The sequence below is a fragment of the Neomonachus schauinslandi genome, chromosome 5, assembly GCF_002201575.2.
Source record: "Neomonachus schauinslandi chromosome 5, ASM220157v2, whole genome shotgun sequence".
NCBI classification, from domain to species: domain Eukaryota; kingdom Metazoa; phylum Chordata; class Mammalia; order Carnivora; family Phocidae; genus Neomonachus; species Neomonachus schauinslandi.
This window is the reverse complement of record NC_058407.1, coordinates 42412338-42434566: the sequence shown is the minus strand read 5'-3', so window position 1 is coordinate 42434566 and position 22229 is coordinate 42412338. Positions and strand designations below refer to the sequence as shown.

Below are 22229 nucleotides of genomic sequence, written 5' to 3'. Positions count from 1 at the left end.
CAAATGTGTACCCCAAAACAAATATGTGCTTTTATTTTGTGTCTAGAACTTATATTCCTCAAAGCAAGTTTTCTTTAGCAAAATGTTTGAAGGCAAAGAGACCAAGCCAAAATCTGCTAAGACACTAACCATTTTGTCTGAAAGAACGAAATGAAAACAAAAAATGAGTTCTTACCAACTGTGAACAAGACAATTTGTCAGAGATGATGAATTCTGATATTCCAGGCTGTCTATATACATGGCTGGTGAGATGAAATGAAAATACTTTAACCTTATGAGAACTTGATGATTCCTACTCTACCCCTTAAAAGCTGAGCTTTCCATTCTTCCATTTATTCTGTGGTTCCTCGCAAAAGATTATTAAAACACTGAGAGAAAATCTCAGTGAGGAAGTCCGACTTAAAGAGGAAATACTTTTGTCCATGAGGATAATAAAGGGTGCGTCCCGCACTAAATTTTCAACCCCCGAGGCAAGAATGAATGAAAAAGATTTACTGAATTTTCATCAGTATCACGGAAGTATGCTCATTTCCCCTTGCATAATTAGAAAGTTCCTCAGACATGTTCATTATTCAGTAACTGGCATTCAGTGTACAGATGGCTCATAAACGATGACACATCATCCGGTGTCAGAAATCAACTCTGGATATTTAGCTACTTTAGTTTAGCGAAAAGCCTGTACTCCTTTAAACTCAAGCCTCTCTTCGGTTAGTTCTGCAGATAGCTACAACGAGCTTCTGGCCCCCACACCCGTCACTTCCATTCTGCTTCTCCCTCAGCTGCTGAGAAAGCAGGCCCAGCTTGCGTGCGTTGCTGCGTAGATTGGTAGAGACGGGCTGGCGCTTGCGCACTGGCCTGTCTGCGGCGGTTCGACCATGGAGGCCCCAAGGCCCTTTGCGCGGGAATGGTGCGCCCAATCACTTCCCCTGACGCGAGGAAGCCTCTTGAAGCTGCGGGTCTGGGAACTCTGGCTACTACTGCTGGATTTCGGTTTGAACGCGGAACTTCCTCACGAAGAGGACGTACACTTTATCAATGAGTACGTGAACGTCCACAATGAGCTCCGGGGCAACGTCCTCCCCCGAGGGTCTAACTTGCGCTTCATGGTGAGGCTCTAAGGCCGTTGCCCAAACCAACAACCTCCTTGTCAGGATGCCACCCCTCGGCCTCAGAAACCCGGGCACTGCTTCACTGAGGGTGACGGATCGCGGGGAACTGCACTTTTAATTTGGGTTTAAAAATACACTCAAATAAAAAACATGTCCCTGTGACACACGGTTATTACCAAGATTTTGCACAGGGGTACTCAACTGAGAGAGTGTCTCAGTCACCTCATCCCAGCCCTGGCCTTGATTTTGCATTCCCTTACAATGTTATTCTTCCTTTTTTCCTCCATTTCCCTCTCCTATTTCTATTTTACATCTCATCAACTGTTCTCTTGCTACTAGTCTTTGTGATTGTCATTTAAAATGGCTGCAAAATTTATTGGATAAATATTCTCTTACCAGGCAATTAGGAGCTTCCAGTTTACATTATTAAATGATACTGCAAGGACTATTTCCATAGACATAAGTCTTTTCTTCCTTCTGGATTAGTTCCTTAGACCAATTTGAGAAATGGGATAAATAAATTAAGGATATGATATTTTTAATTTATATGATATATAGCAATTGCTATTCTAAAGGACTACGCCAAATTAAGCAAATACCAGTAGTGTGTTATAACTTATTTTCACACAGTCATGGGAAGCAATGACTAAATGCTTACAAACTTGGATTTAAGAGTTAGACTTCCTGGATTTAAATCCAGGCTCCACAATTTACTGACTATAAGTAGCTGTAAGTAAACTACTTAACTTGTTTTGTGTTTTAATTACTTCCTTTGTGAAGTAAAAACAATAATAATAATGCATAACTCATGGGATTATTTTGAACATTAAGTGAAATAATGCGTAAAAAACACAGAATAGGGACTAATACACAGTAAGCATGTGATGGGTAAAAATATGCAAAACAAGGCAGTAGAAGGATAGTCCTTGGAGCATTGTTTGCAAATGGAAAGCTATCTAAAAGGCCATTAAGGGAATGGTAACAGTTATTCTATAGTATGGATACTATAGAATAATACTGTGTTGACTTTGTAAAATTTAGGTAGATCGAGTTGTGCTAAAATGGAACAATCTCTCTAAGTGAAAACTGCCAAGTTGAAGGCCAGTTATATTGTGTTTGGTATGATTACAATAGTACAGAAAAAAATCACCCAATACCTACCTAAAACTTCCCCACTTATATCTATATTTGAATGTGTTTGTATGAATATGTATATAGAGATAGAGAAATGCATACATAAGCAATTTTTTAAACAATTATTACCTTTGGGGAGGAAAGTGGGGGGATATTCTAAAGGAATATTTATTTTCTATATTTTCTATATTTATGTATAATCTATGAAATTAAGAAAACTCTAAGGAAATCTTAGTATTGGTTTTCAGAAATGTTTATTTTCAGATATATTGTAGCATGTATAAAGCATTTTGATTTTACAACTATTTTGCTGATTTATCTAAGTGTATTGTTTTTGCTCTTGTCCTTAAGTAAGCAGTGAACAAAATGAGTCTCTAAATAATGATAAAATTACACATTTCTGGATCTTTCTAAATAGCTAGCCAGGGAACAGTATCTTGAGATATTTTCTTACATTTCTGAGACTATCCATAAAACTTTACATGTGCCTCTTTTATAATATTCACCAAGTATCACTATGTGTTAAAATTTTATATTTATAAAATATAGAAGACAAAATTTATGCCTGACTTTGTATTTTATTCCCCACATTACAAGAGTTTGCATATACTCAGGATTCAATAAACATTGAATAGATGTTTATTTATTTAGATGAATATTTTAAATTATTGTATTACCATGTATGAAAGGAATGAGATTAAAAGTATGTATTCTGAACAGACTACATGTAAGAGTATTATAACCATTTGCATCATCTAACAATATGATTTTTATTTTATTTTTTATTTATTTATTTTTTAAGATTTTATTTGAGAGAGAGAATGAGAGAGAGAGCACAAGCAGGGAGAGTGACAGGCAGAGGGAGAAGCAGGCCCGCTTCTCCATCTGCCTGCCACACAGGGAGCCCGATATGAGACTTGATCCCAGGACCCTGGGATCACGACCTGAGCTGAAGGCAGATGCTTAACTGACTGAGCCACTCAGGCACCCTAACAATATGATTTTTAAATTACAGTTAAATGGATAGTCCTTTGCCTCAGGAAATAGTTATTTCATTTATGACTAACTCAAAAGCATTTTCTCCCATAGAAATTCCACAAACAAGCCCATAATCACAAAGTTAGAATTGTTTTCCTTAAATAGAATATGAGAACTCAAGGAAAATAATTTAGAGAACAACAACAACAAAAAAAACCCCTCATTATTATTATTTTGTTTCCTTTGCTTTTTGCATTTTTTTCAGACTTGGGATGTAGCTTTGTCACGGACTGCTAGAGCATGGGGGAAAAAATGTGTGTTTGAACATAATAATCATTTAGAAGAACTAAACATGGCCCATCCTAAATTTAATGGTATTGGTGAAAATATATGGGTCGGACCTGAAAATGAATTCACTGCAAGTATTGCTATCAGAAGTTGGTATGAAGAGAGGAAAAAGTACCATTTTGAAAATGACAGTTGCTCTAGTGACTGTTCTAATTATAAACAGGTATCTAATTTTTATATTAATTCAATAGACTCCTTAATTGCTTTCCTACCAAGTTTTTATTGATTGTGTTTCAATTTTATAAATAACCTCAAATGGTAAAGTTATTACTTCTAATAGAGTCAAAATTCTAATCAGTCCTAGATCTTCAAAATGTCTGTAATTCCATCTATTATGTGAACCATACAGTTAAAACATTCCTTTAAATGTAGTAAATCTCATCTCCATACGAGAAATGAAAGGTGCTTTTCTAAAAGTAATAAACACACACTGGAAAAGGAAGAAACCAGCAAATAAAAATTATCTTTAAATTTTTGACTATAAACATAAGTAAAAGACTTGATATTTTTTGCACAGATCAGTACACAATCAGTATATAACTGATTGATTAAAGCATTTTAAGAGCAAATTAATAGCCTTATTTTCCTGTCTCCTAACAATCCACCTTTACACTTTATACTCCAAGAATACTGAACCACTTGCTATTTCCTCTACATACACTTACTATTTCACTGTCACATTATTTATAATCATCTATTTACATATGATACTACACTGAGTACAGAGAGTTATCTTATCCATACATTCTCAACACAACAAGAACATAACATTATCTTGGTCTTCTATAAATATTTGTATCAGTAATCAAAATATTGGTTGAACTTCTAAGCTGATTTAAGAGATGATTATTTTTCAATGAATAGACTATGATGTCATGTTTTATGCAGAACTTAAAATCTTGTAATTTTTTCATGTTGAATTCATGTCTTTAAGTTCCATCAAATGAATCATGTTTCAAAAGACGTTTGATCCATTCTTTCTTCTTCTAGAAAGTTATAGTGGTTCTCCATTGTTTTACTCATATCAAAGCCAGACTTCTTAATATGATTTTAATAATCCCAGCAAATTAACCAAGTCTACTCCATGATCTACTCCTGTTATTTTTTACTCTTTAATTCTGGTATCCTAGACATTTTTGTTTCCTGTATTTGACCTGCTTAACTCCATTTCAACTGCTGCAGACATTCTATTCTCTATTCTTTTAATGTATCACTCTATTTCTTTAAGAATCACATTTTTAAAACCACTAAAGCTTGGGATAAAGAGAAAAGGAGACCAGAAACTGTTTCTCTCTTCCACAGATGTTAACAGACAAGTACTTTTTTGTTATGTGGAAGTATTAGAAATACTAAAGCCATACAGAGAATTTCTGGAATAGCTTCAGTCATTCTCATATTGTCACTCCAATTCAAGACCTGTTTTTCTTTTTATAGAAACCAGCTCTTTTATATATATATATTTTTAAATTGCAGGCCCAGACTCTATTTTATTTTATAATGGAATTTGCCCAACAAAAGAAGAGAAATGCTGACCACATTCAATTACTCTCTATTCTTATATTGCTTTTCCTTCTCTTCTGTAATCTTGATGTCATTTTTCTCCTTTCTAGTCACAACTTCCAGTCTTCTAAAACATCTCCTCTCTTTTCCCTCTTCCTCTCTGTCAATAACCTAAAACTCTCATATTCAACGGGAGTTTGAAAATTGATTCAGTATGTGTGCCTTTGGCTCTAAAACTCTCTGGATCAGTGTTTCTCAAACTCTTTATCCTAAGGCAAAACCTGCTAAAGGTTTCTCTAAATAGAGTTTGGGAAATGCTTCCCTAAATCTATGACAATTCTCTACCTGCATCCAAATAAAGAATACTTTATATTCCTTAAATTGCTTGGTTAATGGTTCTTTGTGAATTGAATATATTATTGTTTATAACATGACAGAGTAAATGTTTAGAATCAAATTTTGTTTTCTTTGAAAACTTTATTTTAGCTTGTTTGGGACACATCCTACAAAGTTGGTTGTGCTGTTACTTCATGTACAAGAGTTGGACGTATTAAATATGCAGTGATTTTCATATGCAACTATGCACCAGGGTAAGTTATTTTAAATTTTAAAAGGAATATAAAAATAAATTGGGAACTTTTCAAGGTTAAGTTTTCCTACTTTCAAAATATTCTTCTGTCTTTGTGAACTGTAAAAGAATTAAATATAAGATATGGAAGATTTTAAATTGAAATAGTTTAAATTCTATAATGAAAAAAGTCATATTTTGGAGATATTGATTTAACATTCAAATTAGCCAAGTATTACTTCCTAAAAGAATTTTAACTTCAGTATTATTTCACAATATCTAGCCTAATTAGCATAGGATTTAAGTTATTTTCCAAAACAGTTTATTCCCATATTTATAGTAAAAGTCAAAAATAAGGTTAGATGTGTTGAAATGTATGTTGTAAGAATTGTTTCAGGAGTGCCTCAGTTTTGCAACTGAAAGACACTTTTAATTGACCATCCTTCGCAAGTTGCATTATTATTTGAGGCTAGTCTCATATAAAAAATCATAATATCTCAAAGATGCAAGAGTACTTCAAAAGTCTTCTTTTGAAGAAATTTGAATTCTTTCCCCTTACTTACCATGTGATTATTTACCCTACACCTGAATACCTTTCTATGATGGGAAATAACTACCTTCCAAAATAGCCTCCATCCCTGGAGAGTTTTGTTGGAAAGTCTGAAGTTCTCTTATAGGTCAAGATGATACTATAAGTAATATTATTAAAATGTCCAACTAAGTGAGAAAATATCCTAATCAATATGTCAAGGAAACAGTAAAACATTGACTACACACTAGGATTAAAAAAGAATTTCTGCCAAATAAAATGCTCTGGGACTAAACCAAAAAGAAAAAACAAACAAACAAAAACCATCGATTACTTATTACTGATTGTATTCCTCTGGATAGGGAAAATAAGAACTATGATGTAAATCAAATTAAACTGAGAAATCTCCTTCCTGACCCTGTTTTGTGACCCTGAACGCAGTCACGCAAAACAAGTCCAGGATGTAGAGTCATTATAAAACTTCTTAGGCTTCCTTTCATCCCTACAGACTGAAAGCATTGGGACAATATCTATTACAGGGAGAAACTTTTGAAAGTTAACTGCTGATTGGTATTGAAAATTCAGAGAACCAGGTACTGAATTAAGGGAGGAAAGAGGTTCCCTCTGGGTCACTAGTCTTCATTTATGCACTCAGCAACTCTGTACAAGGCACTGATCTATCTACCAACAAGACAAAAGAAGGCTGAACCATATTTAATTTGTAGTCTTGGAAGGGAGACAAACAATAAATAAATAAACACATAAATAAATAATATTTAATTAGATAATAAAATATGCCATAAAACATAAAGCAAGATAAGCAGATGGAATATGGAATATAGATAGGGTATTTATAAGAGAAAGTGGCATTTGGTCTGAAGATGACTAAAGAATATTTCAGATAGAAATAAGAGCGTAGGGGCACCTGGGTGGCTCAGTCATTAAGCGTCTGCCTTCCGCTCAGGTCATGATCCCAGGGTTCTGCGATCAAGCCCCGCATCAGGCTCCCTGCTCAGCAGGAAGCCTGCTTCTCCCTCTCCTACTCCCCCTGCTGTGTTCCCTCTCTCGCTGTGTCTCTCTCTGTCAAATAAATAAATAAAATCTTAAAAAAAAAAAAAGAAAGAAAGAAGAGCATATACAAAACCTTTGAGCTTGGAATGAGTTTAGCATGTTTGAGAAATGAATAATTGGTTAGAGGTAGGAGTTGTGGTAGAAAGTTAGGTGACAGCTATACCAAATAGCATGTTAAGGATTTTGGAATTTATCCTAAGTAATGGCCAAGTCAATGGAAAGTCTTAAGCAAGTGAGTGACATGATTTTATCTATGTTTTGAAAAGAACCTTAAAAAAAAAAAGTTATCCTCGCTATTGTATTGAGCATTGAGTATAGGGAAATATGGGTACAAAGAGGAAGTAAGCACAATTAGATTGTGTCTATATTACAGGCTATAGACTATGGTATTCTTTTTTTAAGTAAGCCCTATACCCATTGTGGGGCCTGAAATCATGACCCTGAGATCAAGAGTAGCTTGCTGTACTGAATGAGCCAGCTAGGTGCCCCTAGTCTATTTTGGATTAGGGTTTTAGCATGTGCATTAGTTTTCTATTGTTACGTAATAAATTACCACAAATTTAGTGACTTAAAACAGTACCCTTTTATTATCAAAGAGTTCTGTAGGCTGTAAGTTCATGCACAGTTGTGGCTGGATTCTCTGATCAAGGTCTTAAAGGCCAATATCAAGAACTTGACTGAGTTCTTATCTCCAAGGCTCTAGGGAAGAATCTGCTTCCAAGCACATTCCGATTGTTAGCAGAATTCAGTTCAATATGGTTATAGGACTTGGACCACATTTACTTGCTAGCTCTCAGCCAGAGGTTGCTCTCAGCTTCTAGAGCCTACCCACATTCCTTAACACAAAGCTCCCCCCATCTTCAAGTCAGCAAAACCGTCCCATAGTTCAAATTTCTGGCTTCTCTTCTGTGACTAGCCAAAGAAAACTCTCTGCTTTTAGAGTGCCCAAATTATTGAGTCAGGCCCACCTGGATAATTTTCCTATTTCAAGGTCAACTGTACCATATAACATAAATTATTAATAATGGAAGTAAAGTCCTGGGAATTATGCAAGACATGTATACCAGGGGAAGGGATCTTATGGTCCATCTTAGAATTTTGTCTACCATAGAATGGGAATTGAGAGGAAAGGAGTGTTTCTGCATATATAATGAAGTTATCTGGAGCTAATAATACTAGTTGATGGATTTGACTTGAGGGATAAATGGGATACAATAATCCAAGATGATACCTATGTCTTTAGTTTGAACAACTGGGTGAATAATGATGCCATCAACTCAGATAGGGAAAAACAGGAAATGTGTTTTAGATTTGGACATATTACGTGGAAATATAAATGTGGGACATGAAATGAATCGTGAGAAGTAGAAAGTTCTATGAAGGTCTGGGATAGGTTTCTAAGCAGAGGAAACTATTGGTATAAAGGCCCTGAGATAGAAATAAATTACAGTCTTGAATGAGATCACCTTATGTGAGAGTATAGAGCTTAATTTAAGGATAAAGTCCTGGAACACTACGGTATTTCAACTTTAGACAAAGGAGATAAGAGGAAAACCTAAACAGTCCTGGTAAGGGTACTTGGAAGCCAAGTGAAAAACATGAATCAATATGCCCAAAGTGGTTAACTGTATGAGTTGCCTCTGAAGAAATGAAAAGCACGAGGAAGGAGAGATGACAGTTTGATTTGATAGGATGAAGGTATTTGGTGACCTTAATAACAGTAGTGAATGCAGGAGTACCCCCTAAGTATAGTGATAAGTATGAAGCTACAAGATAGGATTACTCTTCTTTCCACCCACCTGTCCCATAAGCTTCTTTGTCTTGGAATTTCTATCAACCATTTTTCTTTTGATACAAATATTGGCAAGTTTGCCCCGTGAAGGATCTAGGTTAGAACATATATTAGTCAACTCAGTCCAAGTTTTATTTGATATGTACTCAAAGTAGACAGTCATAGCTATCTTTCTTAAGAATAGTTAGTAGAAAAATTAACCCATCACAGTATTATGAAATAGTAAAAATGAATATAAGAGAGACAAATTGAAAATTGGAATGTGTAGGGGCTGATTGGTGTCCCCCCCAAAGACATATTCAGGTCCTAATTCATAGAACTGTCAATATTAACTTATATGGCAAGAATGAGTATTGTCTTATATGGCAAAAATGTGATCAAGATAAGGATCTTAAAAGGAGGAGCTTAGCCTAGAATATTTGAGTGGCCCTAAATGCAATCACATATATTCACTTAAGAGGGAAAGGGAGATTCAGCACTTAGATACACAGAAGAGGAAGAAGCAAAAGGATCATAGAAGAGGTTGGAATGATATATCCATAAACCAAGGGACTTCTGGAGCCACCAGAAGCTGGAAGAGTCAAGGAAATCTCCCCATGAGTCTGTGGAGGGAGCACAGTCCTGCCAACACCTCGATTTTGGACTTCAGGTCTCCAGAACTAGGAGAATAAATTTTTGTTGTTTTAATCACCCAGTTTATACTAATCTGTTAAAGTAGCCACAGGAAACTAACACAGAATGGAAGAATAAAACAGATTTGCCATAGAGAAAATATAAATCAATGACAACCTTGAAACATTCTCTCAGAACACAAAGATGAAGAATAGAAATCAAAATTTGTATGAAAAAAAGAAAGGAAATATATAGGGCAGATAAAATCTATAAATTGGTGCTCCTAAAGAACAGAGAAGAATAAATGGAATGTAAATAATAATAAAAGAAAAGAGAATGTTTCTAATCTATAAAATACTCATAAAGATTAAGATAGCTCAGAAGGATCAGAAAAAATGAACTGAAACAATATTTATATATATCAATTCTAGTGATTATTCTTCAGTTTCAAAGATATGACTCATATATTTCTAAACAAAATAAAGTATAATTTTAAAAATATCAATTAGATTAGTCTTGAACTTAGATATTGGAGTTGGTACAATCAAATATGACCATGAGAAGTTAAGCTTCAGTGATAGGTCATTTTATAAACTAAGCTAGGAAAAGATGTAGTATGGAGGAAAAGGATTTGTTTATTTTTGGACATGTTGTATCTGTAGGTGACTGCAGGACCTTTCATTTAATTAAATATATATTTGTAGTAGGTACACCAAACACCGACTAGGCAAGAGAATTCCATATTTTTTTATATGGTGTCTATCCTGAAAGCGCTTATACTCTGTTGGGAAGGACATATGTAAAAATAAACAAATAGATAAGTAAGTAAATAAATAAAAAGCAACATTAACAAAATACATACATATGTATATTTTAAATAGAAAGGAGTTGTTGTAAAAGCAGGTATGAAATCATAGAAACAATTACCTGAATATAGATTTAAAAGCAGTCAGCTTTGATGCATAGATGATGTGTATTAGAGGGGAAAAAAAGGTCAATAGGTAAGGTAAGAGATCTGGGATTGAGGAAAATGACTTGAATCTAATGCCAAAAGAAGTAAATGATAGTGTCCAAAAGCATTTAGTAAAGAAAATTTTCTTTATTTAGAAGTTAAAGAAATAGAGTCTGGCAGGTGGTGCCATTTTCTTTACTTCATAAACAGATAGCTAGAATATATTTTTCCCAGCCTCCCTAGAAATTTGGTGGGGCCCTGTACAAGCTCTGGCCAATGGAATATAGGCCACTTCAGACCTAGTCTTTAAAAACTTCCCACATGATCCTTCACACTCTTGATCTTCTTTCATCTGCTGGCTGGACACAGAGGATCTGGTAGAAGATTCAGTTGTCCTAGAGGGTGGCACAGCCACAGGATGAAGTAAGTGAGCCGTTGTCCCAGAATGACTACTCAGAGGAAAGTTCTGTTCTACCACTGTTAACACCTATACTTCCATTACCTGAATTCTGCCTGTTGTCACATGGAAATGGTGAAGAAAGGTCAGATCAGGATATAGTTTGAAGATGGAGCTGATAATACCTGCTGATTGGTTTAACTCTAGGGGTGAATAGAATAGAATAATCAAGGATGATATCTATGTCTAACCCGAGCAACTGGGTGAGTGGTGATACCATTAAATCAGATAGGGAAGGCTTGCAAGTGAGTAGACCTTGGGGGAAGATCAAGTGTTCTGTTTCAGACACATTGGGTAGACAGACAAATGTGGGAAATGTAAATGAATCATGAGAAGGGGCTAGTCAGATGAAGGTCTAGGATAGGTTCCTAAGTAGTAAGAACTGCTGGTAAAGATGCTGGGGCAGAAATGAGTTAGTCCTGCATGAGATTACCTTGTGAGAAAGAAAGTATGGAAAATAGAACAGGAGAGACTTAAGGACTAAGCCTTACATCACTACAGTATTTCAACTTCAAGCAAAGAGTTATCAAAAGAGTATAAAGAGAGTCTAGTGAGGTAAGAGAGAAACTAGAAATGTGCTGGCATTTTTTTCATTTTTTTAATTAACATATAATGTATTATTTATTTCAGGGGTACAGGTCTGTGATTCATCAGTCTTACACAATTTACAGCACTCACCATAGCACATACCCTCCCCAATGTCCATCACCCTGCCACCCTATCCCACCTACCCCCCTTCACTCCAGCAACCCTCAGTTTGTTTCCTGAGATTAAGAGTCTCTTATTGTTTGTCTCCCTCTCTGGTTTCATCTTGTTTTCATTTTCCCTCCCTTCCCCTATGATCCTCTGTCTTGTTTCTCAAATTCCTCATATCAGTGAGATCATATGATAATTGTCTTTCTCTTACTGACTTATTTCACTTAGCATAATACCCTCTAGTTCCATCCACATCATTGCAAATGACAAGATTTCATTTTTTGATGGCTGCATAATATTCCATTATACACACATACACACACACACACATATACATATATATCTTCTTTATCTATTCATCTGTTGATGGACATCTAGGCTCTTTCCATAGTTTGGCTCTTATGACATTACTGCTATAAATATTGGGGTGCAGGTGCCCCTTTGGATCACTACATTTGTATCTTTGGGGTAAATACCCAGTAGTGCAATTGCTGGGTCATAGGGTAGCTCTATTTTCAACTTTTTGAGGAACCTCCATACAGTTTTCCAGAGTGGCTGCACCAGCTTGCAATCCCACCAACAGTGTAGGAGGGTTCCCTTTCTCCGCATCCTCGCCAACATCTGTCGTTTCCTGACTTGTTAATTTTAGCCATTCTGACTGGTGTGAGGTGGTATCTCATTGAGGTTTTGATTTGTGTATTTCCCTGATGCCAAGTGCTGTTGATGTGCTGGCATTTTTAAAAAATAACAGTTAGACTTATTTTTCCATCAGTCTCTTTTTATTATATATGAGATTGTTCTTTTTCCATGCTTTCCTGCATACGTAATAATTTATGATTCAAGATATATCATATTATAATCATTTTAGACATTTTGAATAGAAGTTTAAATACATTAAGTGCAAACAATGCATATAACCATTTGAAGCAATGACAATATGAAGAGCTATGGCAAGTTCACAAATGTTCAGTGACAACCATATCACATTCACTGCCTGGCTGTGATTTTGAGATATCATCAATAACATGTATCTCGTTTGAAGAGATGGTAAAATATGAGAAGATGTGCGTCTTAAAATTATGAAATACATATATAACTGGAAGGAAATAGCTATAAAACAATACGTATCCTTAAAATAAAAACGTTATATGAAATAATATTTTATTCACAATTTAGTACAACTATTACATATTTTAATATATTGTCTGTGAAGCACCAGCTTTGATTTTATGAACTATTAAAGACTCGTGACTTGCAGTTTGAAAAATAATGCCAAATTAAAATACTACTCTATATAGATGTTGAGCAGCAGAGAGAAGAAAAAGAGGTCAGTGTGTAGAGTTAAAGGAAAGCTGTGTTTTATAACCTTGGTTGCTAATGCATTTTTATAAGCTAAAGAAAACCATCAATAAAAAAGAGAGAGGTAGAATATATTAGAATATACAAGGGAAGTGGGAAGAATTGAAGTGCAAGTTCTATATGGAAAAAAGCAGAAAAGAACTATAGGCAAAGTAAATGTAGAGAAATATTAATAATGACTATTTTCTTCCTTTCTTAATGGAGTTCATAAGGAGTTAATCTATTTTATTGATCTTTCAAAAGAAAAGATTTCAGATTTATTCATACTTTCTGATTTCTTTGTTTGTTTTCTATTTTATTATTTTGTGATATTCAATCTTCCAAGTATTTTTTAAGAGTAGAGGCTGTTATATGTTGCTTTTTTTGTTAAGGTAAACAACATTTCTTTATCTTTAATCCTACTTAATATTGAAGATATTTACAGTTATATATTTTCCTCTTATTGCAACTTCTGCTGGACCTTAAGATTTTGTATGGTATCGCCTCTTTCTCATTACTTTCAATGGACTGTAATTTTAGGTCATTTTAATAAAATATGTTTAATACTTGATACATAGTCATGATAGAAAATTCATGATAGAAAATTCAAAAGGAGAAAGTAATGTTCCCATTTCTGTCTTCCAGTTACCCTCCCCAATATTTTATCCTAAAAGATATATTCTGTGCATATACATAAGTATATCTGTCTTTGTGTGTGTATCTATGTGTGTGTGTGTATGTGTGTGTGTTTCCACAATTCAAACAGAAGCATACTACACTTCCTGTGGTGTTCTTTAATTTTTTTTTTACTTAGTGATATGCACTGGAAGTCTTTCCATTTGAGTACACAAAGAGTTTCCAGATTCTTTTTAAGAACTTTACAGTGTTTTGTTTTGTTAATGGATGTGCAAAAGTTTATTTAAACAATGCTGTCGGGGTGCCTGGTTGGCACAGCTGGTTAAGTGTCTGGCTCTTGGTTTTCACTCAGGTCATTATTTTGGCGTCGTGAGATGAGTCCCACAACAGTCTCTGGGCTCAGCACAGAGTCTGCTTGAGGTTTTCTCTCCTCCTTCCTCTGCCCCTTCATTGCCATGCTCTCTTTCTCTCTAAAATAAATTAAATGAATCTTGAAAAAAAAATTTTAAAATAAAAGCAATAAACAATCCTTTCCTTTTGATGGACATTTAGACTCTTTTATTAGCTTTATCTCAAGCAATAATTATCCAGGTAGACATGTAGTTCTCACGTGAGTTAGTATCATACTAATATGATTTCATAGTCATGGAACTACTAGGTCAAAGAAGATATGTACTTTTAATTTGGGTAAATATTACTGAATATCTATCACAGTCACACTATTTTTCTTTTTTTTTAAAAAAAGATGTTTTTATTTGAGAGAGAGAGAGCGGGAAGGGCAGGGGGAGAGGGAGAGACAATCTCAAGCAGACTCAGCACTGAGCGCGGAGCCCAGTTGGAGGACTCAATCTCATGACCCTGAGATCACAACCTGAGCTGAAACCAAAAGTTGGATGCTTAAACCAACTGTACCACCCAGGCTCTCCAATAGTTATATTTTTCTAATACAGTTTTTTTACATCAACATATGAGAGGGACTATTTTTCAATTCCTTTACTAACATAATATATTTTCAAACCTTTTGCTTTATTGCTATATAAGTTCATTATATTTTTAATTTTCTTCTCCTATTTTATATGAGTTTAGTATCTTTTTGTAATTTTCAGAAAATTTGGATTTTATTTTCTGGGACCTGACTGTTCCTATACATTCACTATTTTTCTCGTAACTTGTTGGATTTTTTTTTTCAATTGTAAGAGTGTTTAAATAGCAAGAAAATTAGTTCTATCATGTAATGTCATTCACAGATGTTTTCCCAGTTTGATGTTTAACTTTTGACTTTATAATACAATTTGTTTTTGCCAAAGAGAATTATTTTGTTATTAGAAAAAAGAATCAATACTTTTTTTCATGGGTTTTGAGGTGTGTGTCTTATTTAGACAAATCTTTCCAAAGTATTTTTATCCCACATTTTCTTCTAATAATTCTTTATCTTTTTAACTTTTAAATATTTGGTTCACTTTGCTTTTGGACATTATGTAATCTAGTATAAGAATTAGTCTCCTGATGAAAATAACTATAAAGATCAGACAAAACATAATATAATTGCTTAGGCATTACAAAATAACCAATGCAGGGCTATGATCTTTGCAAATAGAAAAGAACTTAGTAGAAACCCTATATTTGCCTTGGTTTTCTCTGAGAGAATTCTCAAAACCATAGCCAGAGAAACAGAATCCAAGCAAAGAATGTGTTATTTTCTGAGCAAAGGAAATATCAGTGTTTATTGATGTTAAGATGCCTTGTATTCAGGACTAGGATCCCAAAGAGGAGAGGGCTGAAAAGAAGGACCCCCAAAAGTCTGTAAAAATTCTTTATGGGTCCTTGGTCAACTCCTAAGCTATACATCTCAAGGCAAGATTCTGGAGAGATTAAATAGGAACAGTTGCTTGGAAGCTGAAGACCTGCACAGAAATTTCAGAAGCTGCACAGTGCTGAGAAGACACAGTTGCAGTCTGGGCTCAGCCAAGATGAAGAGATATTGGTCAACAGCTTGGGTCTTACCAAGCAGAACATAAAAATCCAGAAAATATGAATACGTTTGAGTATATAAAAATTTAAAATTAATTTATGGCTAAAGAAATACCATAGATATAGCCAAAGGAAAAATAATATACTGGGAAAATATATTTGTGGACTATATGGCAGAGTTAGTCTCATTAATTTACAAAGAATTCATACAAATAATGAAGAAAAAGAGAAACAACCCAAAAGAATGATTTGCAGAAGATATGAAAAGGTCATTTACTGAAAAGAAAAAAATATGGTCATTAATCATATGAAGAGAATATTCAATCTCCTTCATAACTGAAGTAACTCAAATAAAAGCAAATATAAGTTATTACTTTTCACTCATCCATCTGAGAAGATAGAAAAGCTTAATTGATATTCTGCACATGTGATGGGACAATAAATTGGTATAATCTTTCTGGATTTGGCAGAATAACAAAATTTAAAATATACTTACCTTTTGATCTTGTAATCTCCTTATTAGAATTTTATCTTATTAATATCTTCATGAAAATTGGCCAAGATATATATACAAGGATACCCATTTTAGAATGTTTTAATAGCATGAAACTGAAATTAAAAAAAAATAAAACTAATGACTCCAGTAATAGCAGACTGAGAAATTAATTTACTGTGCATTATTGTATAACCATTGAAAATACTGGTGTCTTTATGTACCAGTCTCGCTTGTTAGATGAAAAAGTAAAATGCAGAACAATAAAAAGTAAGATTGGGTCTTTTGTCATAGCAGCTAGCATTACCAGAAAATATAGTGATTCAGGAAGAGAGAAATGGGAAATTTCAGTTAGGCGGGTAGCTCTGCTCTACTAGTCACTCAAAGACCCAGGTTGCTCCCATCTTGTTTTTTAACCATTCCCTGGAGGCAGAATCTATGTCTACAGATCAAGTCCACATCACAGATAAGGGCTAGCTTAAGCTCATAGTAAGGCAAAAGAAACGTGTTGTCAGCATGACCATCTCTTAAAGCACAAGTGGGCAGTCATGCACATAGTTTGCATTCCATTGGATATAAAATTGATCACATGGCCACATCTAAGTTGCAAGGGAAGTTGGAAAACATAGCAAGGTTAGCCATTAATGTGGCAAGCTAAAATACTGTTATTTCTGTATTTTAAGAGATATTTAAATTGACAGCTAGCAGTCTATCACAATATATAAGTACTGAGAATTTTCATGAAAAAAAATACTTGTTTCTGGTAAGGAATCGTAAATCTTAGAAAGGAGGAGGGGCAGTTCTTCAGTTGTATTAGAAAGGAAGGAAGAAGGGAATAGGTATATTTAACATATTTAGTGACAAAAAATTTCTCATGTTCCAATCTAAAGTCTATTATATTTCACTTGAAGTAGGACAGATCATATCCTGAGAATAAAGAGGGAGACAGTGAAGCTAGAATTTTGAGGGTTGGGGAAGTTTGAAAGCATTATTATGGTTAAACAGAAGTTATCTTTGGGGAGACAGAAGGAAAGTGGAGGATGGAGACATTTTCCCCTTTAAGGTTGCCCTTTTCTGCTTCCTCCTTTCCACCATATACTTGTAAGTATTATACATGTATTACTTTTACTTATTTATTTGCTTTAACATCAACAAAGGATATCTGGATTGAGATCAGAGAAGTATTTAAGACACTTTCAGAAGGCAATAATAACAGGATTTATAGGTCATTATATTAAGTAATGAGAAAGAGGAGGGGTGCCTGGGTGGTTCAGTCAGTTAAGCATCAGACTCTTGGTTTCAGCTGGGGTCAAGATCTCATGGGATCGAGCCCTACTTCAGGGGGTCCCTGCTTAGCAGGGAGTCTGCTTGAAGATTTTCTCCCTCTGCCCCTCCCCTCACTTGCATGCATGCTCTCTCTCTAAAATAAATAAATAAATAAATAAATAAATAAATAAATAAATAAATAAATAAATAAATAAATCTTTACAGAAAGTAATGAGAGAGGAAATAGCCAAAGAAGATTCTCAGAATTATAATTCAGGCATGACTGGTATTGCCATTAACTACAATGGGAAACACTGAACCTATTGGGAGGGAAGATGATGAATTCCATCTTGAACATAATGAATTTGAGTTGGCTGTGATTTACTGGCTGTGATTCAATAAGCAGGTGGTTATATGAGTCAGAAGGTCATGAATGAGGCATGGCATAGAACAAAGATGCAGAGTGCCAGAGTACATGCCACATGAAATCATGAGAGTAACTGGGATTGCCTAGTGAGCGATATAGAGTAAAAAAGGGAACAGCCCCTCCAGAATCTCATGCCAACATTTAAGGGCAATTAGAGGGAGATGAAGTAGGAGGAGGAACCCAAGAATGACCACAGAGGTAGGAGAAAAAACCAGAAGAGTATGGTGTCACAGGAGGCGTGGGGGAAAGAATGTTTTTAGAAGGAAGTAGTAGTCCAAAATTTCTAATTCTAAGAGGTTGCGCCAAGTAAGGACTTCAAAATAACAGATTAAAGAGAAGTTCATTGATAAATATAGGAAGAGCCATTTCTGTGGGGTTGAGGAAACTGATGCCAGCTGAGAATGAATTGAGGGCTCTTTTATTGTTGCCTTTATTTTGTTTTGTTTTGTTTTGTTTTGAAAGTGGGAAAGATGTGAGCCTATTTAAATATTAACATGAAAGGTCAAATACAGAATAAAAGTAATGCTTTATAAAGAACAAAGGCAGTGTGAGTGTGTGTGTGTGTGTGTGTATACATATGTAAAGATACAAGTTCCTGAGAAAATGGAATGGTATTAAAGAGATTAGTCTTAGAAAGGAGGAGGGGCAGTTCTTCAGTTGTATTAGAAAGGAAGGAAGAAGGGAAAAATTTAACATATTTAGTGACAAAAATTTTCTCATGTTCCAATCTAAAGTCTATTATATTTCACTTGAAGTAGGACAGATCATATCCTGAGAATAAAGAGGGAGACAGTGAAGCAAAATTTTGAGGGTTGGGGAGGTTTGAAAGCGTTATTCTGGAAAATGAGGGAGGAAGCTGACTAGAGAAACATAGAAAGAGTCTCTACCTAGTATAATGATTTTTCCCCAGCAACACCCAGCAGCCTTGAAGTAGACATGGAGCATGCAGATAGTAAGGTTCTGTCATTTTTTCCAACACTGGGGTTTTTTCAGGTAGACATAAAGGAAAACAGTACGAGAGAGTTTTAGGGTTTTAGCCAGATAATATGCAAAGCTTTATAGAGAAGAGACAATAGGATAGACAGAGAGAAAATAGACTTGCAGACAATAGAGAAGAGACAATAGGATAGACAGAAAAATAGACTTGCAGTACCAATGAACTTAATGGAGAAATATGGCAGGAGTACATGAGTGAGCAAGCTGCAAGGATAAGAGGCTACAGTCAGTGAATGGAATATATGATTTTGTGAGTTCAGAGGTAGAATAGTTTTAGGGGATAACAAGATCTACAATATGGCTACAAAAGCAACAATTATGAACTATTGTTTGAGATGGTAAAGACATCCAGTAACAGACCAAGTTATTGGATGAATCATCCATAAGCATATTGTAATCATCTATGTCCCAAATTTAGGGACAAGGACAATTTTGACTGAAAAGGGAGATGGTGACCTAGGTGCCAAAGTGAATAAGAAGGCACAATCAGAAGGAAGATGGTATCTTGGAGAGGATTAAAGGATGGTGCAGCTAAATAATATCCATCCCAAAGGAGCTTTATTGGTGTTTAACTGTGGTCCCTAGACCTATAGGTACAAGATGTGAGAGTGAAGGGAAGAGATGTGACTGAGTTTTACAGAAAGCTTTGGGGCACCTGGGTGGCTCAGTTGGTTGAGCATCCAACTCTTGGTTTCTGCTCAGGTCATGATCTATACAGTATAGCTCTATTATAAATTTGAATAATGATCTTTTAATGGACTTGGGCTTAGACATGTGTATAGTTACTCATTAGGCCACTTAGGCAACACGTCCTTATCTAGGGCCTGGACACATATCCTATAGGTGGTAATATACTGAAGGTATGGCCAGATATGAGTCTAAATAATATTCCAGAGGACTGTTCAGTCTTGACTTGGTCTCAGCAAACCACTAGGCTGATTCTTGGAAAAAACAATTGCCTAAAAAAAGAGAAATTTGTCTGTTTCTTCAAGTACTGCCAGGGCAGCTATGAAATTTCAATGGACCTTGCTGGTAATAGGTACTTAACTGTTGTTTTCTCCTAATCCAGCCCAATAATTGCAATTCAGTTGTGGAATTGTTGTGGAATTGTACTGTAGATTCGGACTCTACTTGATTTAGGTTAAACTTCTTGCAGACTCAGAACAAGAAAAAGATTGGCATGGGAGAGTATTAGTCTGGCATTTCTATATAATATAAATAGTGATATGAAATTCAAATCTTAGGGAAAGAGGGCCCATTGTATTCTAGCATGATGTAAATTTATTTATTTTGAGGTATATAGATATAGATAGATATAGATATAGATAGATAGATAGATAGATAGATAGATAGATAGATAGATAGATAGATTTTATTTCCCTTTCCAAAGTTATTCTAGGCTGCAGTCATCAGACATTATGATCATGGGATGACTGGCCTATGCTGCAGGTTTTAAAGGCAGTCTTTGTAGTGAGTAGCTTTTTGCATAAGTTTAAGGGCAAGGTCCTCCATCACTGGTACCTAAAGACAGAAGTGCTGCTTTTGTATTGGAGGCATTTGTTTCAAGTGATAAAGGGTTAAGGCAGGAAAAGTAGGCTAGGGTGTAGGTATAGGTAACTAGATCAAGTCTGAATTTTTGAAAGGCTAGTGTTCTGGCTAAGATCTAAACAAAATGCATTTCTTCCTGAAATGGTCTGATAGTGGAGCAGTGACTTCAGAGAAGCAATGTGTGATCTGCAAATAACTACAAACCACTCGATGTCTTTGATGGACTTGAAAGCTTGCTATTCATGGGTATTGGATACCTTACTGGGTATCACCAAAAATTTCTAATAAGATATAACTCAGAAATTTGATATTCAGGTTTGCGAATATGTATTTCTTAGGTTTCACCCTTCTTCCAGATGGCCCAGAGTGACCTAACCAGGGGCATCCGTGCCTAACATTTGTTTTTAAAATTTCCACCTACACACTGAGTGAATAAGTATTCCTGTTAAATATAATTTCTCTGCCTATCTTCCCTTTTCCTTAACCTAAATCCTTCATATAAGCTTCCCAATTTGTATCTACTTTGGGACCTCTTTTTCTTACCCAGCTCTGGGCAATTGATGTAATAATTTCTCACTTCTTCCCTCTGTTCTGTACAATGGATTAAATAAAATTTGTAAAATTCCATTTAAATTTATTTGCTTGTTTATATATTTTTATATATTTACATATTTTTAAGGCAGACCTCTAAGTAAATCATGCAGCTGGGTCTTTGGGACAATAGGCATTTCAGGATCTTGCAAACTTTTCAGAAAATTAATATATCATTTCTATAGAAGTTTTCACGTATTTGTACCAAGCAGAAAGCAATTAATTATAAAATATTCTATAACATCATTTTGAAAGGAAAATTTTGCTACAAACTAAAATGAAAGCAGCTTTAAAACTCACTCAAACTTAAATTACAGTACTTTGTTTTAAGGACATGGGGATTCATTTCAGAAGAGACTATTGTCTTGGGAGAAAAAGGAGATTACATCTCCAATTTCAGTACTTCCTAAAGTCCATTTTCTTAGTTAAATCACCTTTATAACCTAACTAAAAATTGGTAGCCATATTATTTAAATGATGAAATTTGAGACTTTTTCTAACTAAATGTTTTCTGCTTTTTTGTAGAGGATCTCTGTCGAGAAGGCCTTATAAACCAGGAATAACTTGTGCTCGATGTAGCAAATATGACAGATGCACAGATTTTCTATGCAGTAAGATAAAGAAAATAACTTAAACATAAAAAAATCCATAACACATTGGATGAAAAGAAAAATGAAGTGTTGAACACTAGTTTTTCATTGTCATGGGTTAATATTGTTCTTTTGATCAGAGTGGTGTTATTATATTAAAAAAGGAAGGTTGAAACCATATCATCTTTAGATTTTTCTAGACCGCATAGCCTTTTTTGCTCTCTCTTACCCTTTTCCTGCCCCTAGAAACCTACCACAATTTCTGAAAGAAGGAATGGGAAGGAACAGTTATCTCTAAAGAAACTTGCCAGTTAATTCCTGAAATAGCAGCCTGTTTGAGAATGACTGCTCCAGAGGATAGGATATTCTAAAATATTTATAAAGAGAAAAGAAGTAAAGTAGCACACATTTAATAGCCTTTTCTTTTAGTTTTTTTCCTCCAAAATATTCAAAAGATAAAAGTAGAGAATATGTTTGTTTAAATTTTTCTTTTAGTTTTTCCAAACATAAGAGCATGTAATCCAAAAGTACAATCACCCCTGGAATATATGATGCTTAGAAGAATGTGTTAGGGGATAAATTGAGACAGTAAGGGGCACACTGTGATTTTGTGATAAAGAAACTAAT

The 22229-nt window shown here is 34.8% G+C and overlaps 1 protein-coding gene across 1 annotated transcript; it reads left to right on the top strand.

The window, feature by feature from the left end:
• The first annotated feature begins 875 nt into the window (after positions 1–875).
• Positions 876–21646, top strand: GLIPR1L2 (GLIPR1 like 2). Its single transcript, XM_021678563.1, has 4 exons — positions 876–1106; positions 3487–3732; positions 5556–5659; positions 21538–21646. Exons 1-4 carry the CDS (start codon positions 876–878, stop codon positions 21644–21646), a joined length of 690 nt encoding a protein of 229 aa, XP_021534238.1.
• Positions 21647–22229: the final 583 nt, after the last annotated feature.